The following is an 8,018-nucleotide window of genomic DNA, read 5'->3' as shown; positions in this document are numbered from 1 at the left end:
GAATGTCTGCTTCCTTCCTTCCTTCCTGTTGAGTGTTCTGCCTTGGTGAGCAGATTCAATAGCACTCCGCTTCACAGCAACGCTGGAGCGCGGGGGCCTGGCTACAACCAACAAAGAGCCATTCTGGGGCCCGCTCCAATCGCTGCCTCTGCCAAGTCACTGGCTGCAATGAGGGACACGCACACGAACCTTCTCTCTCTATATCTCTCTCTCTCTTTCTTTGGATGAGTGAGCAACCAATCTGTGTTTTTCGGTGTTTGTTAAGGAGGAAGTGGTGGGAGTGGAGGGGTATTGTGGTAAATGTAGGTTTCCTAGGGAAAATTGTAGTTTGTCAGGTTTTTATCATCAGAATGTGACATCATGGCTATTCGGTTCAGAGGAGTGGTGATGACACACCACAAACAGTATATGAAGTATTCCTGAGAGACTAGGACCATGAAAAATTGGGGAATATAATTTTCCATCTTCTAATCATTGTTCATCGCTGAAAAAAAGTAGTCTGCTATATTTAATAGAGTCATGTAACAGTGAAAGGAAAACATCCAGGATGTTTGATCCTGTATTCAGGTTAATCCAACTCTTATTCATCTGACCCACTCATCATTCCCAATATGCAAGTTCCATATTCCACACCATCATGAACTCCTCATGCACCCAGAATGGCGCCTTTTCAAAAGGGTGTCAGTTTTCAGCTCCCCTCCCAGTACTGCTTTTGTAGCTGGTGAACCCATAACATGTTGACGACTGGTGTCCCTTGTCTGCAACCAGAAACGCTTGTGCGCGTTCAGTCTCTCTCTCTCTCTCTCTCTCTCTCTCTCTCTCTCGCTCTCTCTCTCTCTCGCTCTCTCTCTCTCTCTCTCTCACTCTCTCTCTCTCTCTCTCTCTGAAACCCCCAAAAATGTTGCTCTGAGAATACCAAGTAGGGGCAGGTAGTTGAGAGGGGCTTAGAGAGCCAAAATAGTAGAGGCCATAGAAAATAGGATGAATACATGAGGCTGAATGCAGGGTAAACTGTTAGCCCTTTGTCATTTAAAGTGATGTCTTTAACCCTTTGCGGGCCTTCCTCCCAACCACCCCCAACCGCCTTTTCCCTCTATTCTCTATCCAACCATTAAGACAATAGTGGCAAGGGGAAGCCTTGCCAAACTGTGACATTAAAAACCCCATGCACTCTGATGGGAGTTTTTTTCCCCCCGCCGCTGATTAAATGGGGGAAAGGGGATAATTATATGAAAGGGGGAGGTGAGACGAACTGTCATTCAAGCTCCGAGACGAATAACAAACAAGTGCGTGCAGGTCAGACTGGGCTTGTCAATCAACGCTCGCCATGCATACCGTGTTCCAAACATGTCCGCGTGTTCTTCAACCGGTGACAGGGCTTATGTTTTAAACAGCTAGCCTAGAGGAACACTCCATACCAGAGGAATTCCTGGCAAAACCATTGATAATACAACAGAGCAAATGTTATCTTGGTTCCTTTTCTTCTCTATGGGTAAGGCCATCTGCTGCGTGTTCACAAGGAACACGTACATTTAAGATATTCACGTTGTAAGACTTCTCGTCAGCATGAATGAACCCCTTGTTTTCTTATGACATCATAATTATCCTGACTAAATAACAGCCACTGATAGACACAACATAGTATAAGCCTTATAATAAGATAAGGGCTTGTACCTGGTTATAACAAGTAATGAAGTGTTATACCTGTCAGCTTTAGACTGAGGGAGCACTTCTGATACGATGTTACCATTGAGTGTGTTTTTTATTTTACCTTTATTTAACTAGGCAAGTCAGTTAAGAACAAATTCTTATTTTCAATGACGGCCTAGGAACAGTGGGTTAACTGCCTGTTCAGGGGCAGAACGACAGATTTGTACCTTGTCAGCTCGGGGGTTTGAACTTGCAACCTTCCGGTTACTAGTCCAACGCTCTAACCACTAGGCTACCCTGAATGAGAGGACAACCAAATAATGTGTTCCCACAGCTACAAACGATGGCCCTCCCAATGCAGAGCCACAGTTCACAGCCCCAGTAAAATGATCCAACGAAAGCCAGATGTTTCCCTTGGAGGTGAACTCGTACAGTATGGCTCTTTCCTTATTTCATAGCTCTAATCAGTTTGGGGAAATGATCCAGTCTAGTCTGGCTGTCCAAAATAGGAAATTGGAATCAAGGACAGTGTAGGGGTTTGGAGTTTGACTAAGAAGTGAAAATGTCTGCGTTTTGTTAGTTATGGTAAACTAGATTATTTCCAACAATCTCTCTTGGTTAAAGATAATTCAGTTACTAAAGTAAGTTCATTCGGAAAGTATTCAGACCTCTACACTTTTTCCACATTTTGTTTTTGTCCCACATTAATCTACACACAATACCCTATAATGACAAATCAAAAACTGTTTTTTTTAGAAATGTTTGCAAATAAGAAAATAACTGAAATATCACATTTACATAAGTACTCTTTATTGCGACAAATGATGGAAAACGGTTTTTAGAATACATTATGATCATTTTTAAGGTCATCACGTAACTATAAAGCTCCACTCCACATTAAATTCTAAACGCTTACTGCTTGCGAAATACATTTTTCAACAATAAAAAAAAAATATAATAATGTTTCTTTGCATGACAAGGATTGTTCTGACTTTCAAGAATGCATTAATTGCTTTGCCTTGCTTTTCTGGTTGGCTGGATGCAAATTTTACCATCCAATTATATGGCAAATATTAGTCAATTATTGCATTCTATCAAGGCTTTCGCAGGCTACCTGAGATATGAAACCGATAGGTGGGAGAGCATGGGCTAGACTGTCGCCAATTTATTGGGCCTAATGCGCAATTTACCTAAATGGAAACAGTTCAACCAGTTTATTAATTCGACACTAGGTTTTTGGCGAAAAAGTGTTTTTTTAGGTGACATGTCATTAAGCCCAGCTAGTTCAATGGAAACGCGCCGTAGCATGCAATAGTCACATTTATTTTCTTGGCAAACTGTAAATGTCGACTAAAAAAAATAAAATCACTGGACAAGTTAATGGAAACATAGCTAGTGATGCTACTTGGTCAAGTGAGAAATCCTCATTCTTGGTCTCTGAAGTTTTGAGTTTGAAGCTGTGGAACATGTGGGGCTAAGACCATGTGGCTGTGTGTTCCTCCCTACCATCTGGCACACAGGAAACACAGATGGGTTAGTGAGTTACTGCTCTGCTCTAACCCCCTAGCTACATACCTCAGAAGAGGAGGCTAATCAGACTTCTCTCAAACATTCTACTGAACTAAAGTGAGTAGATGGGTGGGAGATCTTGAGTTTAGTCAACATTCTCCTCTCCTACATGAAGATACATAAATGAGTTCTGATTCAAATCCATATAGCCTTATTGTTCTGCTTTTTAATCCATCTAGAACTGAAAAGTCTAAATGTAAAGTGTCAGTTTCTCTGACTCTGACAGTGTAGCATTTTGGGTTATTACAAAGATTCCAAAGGATTGGATCTGGGCAGTGAAGCCATAATGTCAAGCTGGCAAAGTGTGCATTGGAATATCAGTCAATAAAAGATAGTGTCCCAATCTGATATCATAAAACATTACCCTGACAAGAGCTTGAAGATACTGGGCATGCACACACAAAAACTGACAAAAACAGCAGGGTTTTAATTTCAAACGTTAATATATTTTTCTATTTCATAGTGAACATATGCATCCAATTTGACACCCTAGCCACCCTAACTTGCTTGAACAGGCTGATGTTTTTTTAAGATGCTTCTCGAAATAAATATTTTCTTTATAAAATAATAAAACTTCAAATAAATATTCTTTCCACTAAAACAATGTTGAAATTAGAAAATAAAGATTTTCTTATAGGGTCACTGTACAATTTACAAGTAGAGTTGAAGGGATAAGATGTGTAAATGTCCTTCTCTTATAAGGCAAACATCAAAAATGATTGATATACATTTCCATGAATGTACAACATTAAAACATTGTATTACATAATATATATGGATCTATCATCAAGGTGCCTCTGGTTTGGCAGAATGCTTTTCACAGTTGAAATATTATATATACAAAAATAAAAAATCTCTGAGGAGGTCATTTGCTAATTTACATACTTTTGCGATTACTATTCACAAACAAGTTAGTCAGGAGAGTCTGTCCATAGCATATCAGTTGTATTAAATGGCAAAAGGGCTAACATTCTGGACTTCGATTAAAACAGTACAAAATCAGGGCACTTGGTGATCAAGCAGCCAGTATTAACAACCATAGCTGAAAACAAATGACACAAACCACGTCAAACAGCTCAGCTTAGCCAATCCCCCAATCAACTTCTGACTACTGGGCCAAAACGTGATGAGGTGATCGTTTCAGTCGCCCAAAGTTGTCAAACCCCCATCAATTCTACACAACACCCAAGGTACTTTCCCTTTACGTTGGCTTACAGTCAACGCTCTTACAGTGGACAACGTTAGTGTTCTTACACCGGCACCCCGGTCGCTTGACGCGGTCATAGCAGCTCTGGCACGCGGCGAGACACCCTTTAGCTGGGAGGTAGCACAGGAGACAGGGTAGGAACAGGGAAAGGAGGCCCATGGCCGACCAGCGCACGCAGCAGTGCGACTGGCTGCAGGAGAAGGGCTTGTCGGCGCATGTATCCTCGTCGTCACTGGAGCAGTGATAGAACAGGCCCTTGACGCAGCACACGCAAGTCCCGTAGTCCACCGCGTTCTGCGCCGAGCACACACACCGCCGGCCGCACATCCAGCAGGAGGGCAGGGCACGTGGGCACATGCACTCCTGGCACTTGCACCGGCCACAGTCCTCACAGCGGTAGGCGTGTTTACCCAGCAGCCCCTCCCTAACGGCGGGGGCACCGCAACCGGGCACCGTGACCACCACCGCCCCTCCAGCCATACTCGCCAGGGGCTTCAATTCCTCCTGTTTAAGCTCCACACTTATGGGCTGGGTCCTGATTATCTGTTCGCTAATCTCCGGGCTATTCAGGAGCCTCTGCACGGAAGACGTGCTGCCTGTACTGGTCCTCGGGCTGTTTCTGGAGCCCTCTGTGCTAGAAGAAAGAGATGGGGCATCCATAAGGGGGACTGTGGAGTGTGTGGGCTGGGGATGTTGTTGAAGTTGGGGGAGTAAGTTCCTCTGGTTGGGCCTGGGGTCCTGGGGCTCCAGTTGCTCGTTGGTCTCCAGGCCTAGGTCGTTCTTCTGCTGGGTGGGCAACGAGCCAGGGGGCCTAGGGACCACAATGGGTCCCACCGTTGGTCCCTCTGTGTACTCATTACTGCTCCCGGTGATCCTGATCTGGTCCAGCGAGAGCACAGGGGCCTGCTGGCCGGGGTTTACCCCAGGATCGGGCTGCCCTTCCTGGGCATGGTGAGGCCGGTGTAGCCTCCCGCTGTCACGCAGAGCACGCAGCAAGCCGGCCGACCCTCCGCCACCACTGCCATTTTGAGTACTGGTCTCCATCTTGGCTCTGAAGAAGGACCCCTCCGGCTGGCATTGAACACATCTGAAGTCCTGGAGAGAAAGACAGGCAAATATATATATGAGACGACAAGGTGACATTTGAGTAGAAACGACCCTATGTAAATCATAACTGATGATACAACTGCGTGGGCAAATACATACGATATGCAAATCTCAACTCTACACACACACACACACCACTGAAATTTGCATTGAAGAGATAAGGGTTTGGCAACATGGGTTGTCTAGCTATCGACTGGAGTTGTTTTGCGTGACAAATATATCAACACCTTACATTAGGAATTACTGTTCCAATGTAAAAGTGTAAGCATATGCCCAATTTCAATTCCAATCATATCCCCTAACCCTAGGCACTTTCTGTTTGGTGTTAAAAGGATGCGATAGGTAACAACAACCAAATATATACCTAACAGTACCTCTAAGGCAACATTTCACCATTTGTTTACCATTTCACATGACAGGAGAACTAAAAGAAAGATTTAACATAATGAAACAGTCAGTGGATTGATTATGTTTCTGTATGTTGGGAAATTGACAGTAGGCATGTTAGGCCATTCTGATTGGAGGATTTAGGTACATACCGACTATTTCCATTACATGAGATATAAACAGGGAATATAAAGAGCATGCAAGGAAGAGAACACACGGCAATGCTGAGACAGGCCTAGTCTACAACTTCAACAAAAGTTGAGGCACTCAAACATGTCATCATGCACATACTTGCATCCTCACATGTCCCATAACTAGAAGTTAGAGACTTTAGATGTGTTGCCACCATTTCCAAATGAGTGAAAAAGAAATGATTGCTAGTTTCGAGGGACTCATAATTGAACATTTCTAAAGATTGTTTTATTTCACTCTGGAGGCAATTATTAGCCTAATAAATCATGGTGTGCATGACGCGCGTGTTTGTTTGAGTGCGCGCGCGTGCGTGCGTGTGTGTGTGCGTGTGTGTGGCAGCGGATGAGCCCAACTATCATGACATTTGAGATGGGCATTTGATAGGCAAATGGACTGGCGAGTCAGAAGAGTAAAACCCCTAATTTCCTATTATGAAATAGCCTAACTTAAACACCAATAGCCCCACCCAAACATCAATACAAAAATATTGACTTTTATCATTCCACGTTTCTTCTATAATGTAAGAGAGCCCTCTATTTTTGTTGTTCTGAATATAAAACAAAAACAATGTTAAACTGCGCTAAATCTGTGTTCATGTGTAGGCTACCGTTCACAGATTTGTATTTACTAAATCGATCTAGTCAAAATGTATTATCTACTGACAGGCTATCCATTTTTGAATAAGAGGGTGATGTCTAGAACATTAATCAGAAGGGGGGAAACTAAAACCCTACTTTTTAGAGCAAGGAGCTGTAGGCCTATTCAGGTGAGAAAATGCTGGGATTGCACGGGGAAGGTTGGAGAGAGGATGGGGAAAGTCAATGCGGGTCGGCAGTTGGAACTCCCGAGTCCGAGAGCATGCACAATGCAGAATTGTTAAGGCTACTCTTATGTTACAACTTTTAAACATTGTAACGGCCATAGTTAGGCTACATTGTTGTTGAAATAGTACAAACTTGTTTTCACGAACTCACCGTGTTCGCACCACTTCAGCCCCGTTTGTTGTATTAAATTCCTAAATCTGAAAGTGCACACGATCCAGTGCAACGATAAAGTAGCTACAAACAATATTCCCAAATTCCAATTTTAAGAGATCAAAAACATAGCCACTGCGAGAGTACCCGAGGCGAAATACTGCCAAAAACGAATCAATCACTAAGGGCTTGCTGACTTTCCACTTTTTTAGTAAATTAGAAAAGTGAAAATGCGCACTCGATACTTTTGAATCCGTTCAGTTTGTTGGACTCCGACGTAAGCCGGAGTTCGAAAAAAATACTCGCTGTAATTGTTGAATGTTTGGCTGCCTTACACGCCGAGGTGCTTTCAAGTTTTTCTCGTCTTGTTTTTTCCTCTTTCCGGAGAAGAGGTCGGGTTTATGCTGTAAATGGCGTCATATGGAAGTGAGGGAGGACAAAGCAGTTGCTGTTTCAGAGGATATCTTGTATCCGGTCCCAGCTCATTGGCTGTAGCTACAGGGCTCGCATTCACACCCTTGTGCTATCAAACTGTTCCCAACTGCAAAGGGACGGGCCACATTCCCAGTGACAAAACTTAAGGCATTGCAAAACGTTCTAACATAGCCCAGACTACGTTAATTGAAGGAATATCAGGTCTGCAGCTTGATAGGCAGCATTTGTTCAAATCGTGTGTAGTAGAACTGAATCCAGTTCTAAAAGTATACTTTCTTGCAAAACAATATACTATATTTTTCTGTTTCCAATGGTTATTGCAATTGAAACTATTGATAATAGAGAAGGTGTAGGGTAGGCTATTATCAATCTATTTTAATATGCTTATTACTGTGCTGTTGTCAGAGGAGAGGACCATATAGGTTGTAAGAAAAGCCCCGGTTTTCACTTGGGCCATTTGCAGAAGTTGTAATTGGACAGCAATTTCAGATTAAGAA

General features: G+C 43.1%; 1 protein-coding gene across 1 annotated transcript; it reads right to left on the bottom strand.

Annotated features, from left to right (window-relative positions):
- Positions 1–3,643: 3,643 nt before the first annotated feature.
- Positions 3,644–7,514, bottom strand: LOC139413003 (protein sprouty homolog 2-like). Its single transcript, XM_071159963.1, has 2 exons — positions 7,087–7,514; positions 3,644–5,521 (listed from the first exon to the last, which is right to left on the bottom strand). The coding sequence occupies exon 2, from the start codon at positions 5,468–5,470 to the stop codon at positions 4,421–4,423; it is 1,050 nt and encodes a 349-aa protein (XP_071016064.1). The 5' UTR covers positions 5,471–5,521; positions 7,087–7,514; the 3' UTR covers positions 3,644–4,420.
- Between the last annotated feature and the right edge of the window lie 504 nt (positions 7,515–8,018).

Source organism: Oncorhynchus clarkii, chromosome 7 (assembly GCF_045791955.1).
Source record: "Oncorhynchus clarkii lewisi isolate Uvic-CL-2024 chromosome 7, UVic_Ocla_1.0, whole genome shotgun sequence".
In the NCBI taxonomy this organism is placed as follows: Eukaryota; Metazoa; Chordata; class Actinopteri; order Salmoniformes; family Salmonidae; genus Oncorhynchus; species Oncorhynchus clarkii.
Note: the sequence above shows the minus strand (reverse complement) of the source record. Positions and strands in the feature narration are given on the sequence as shown.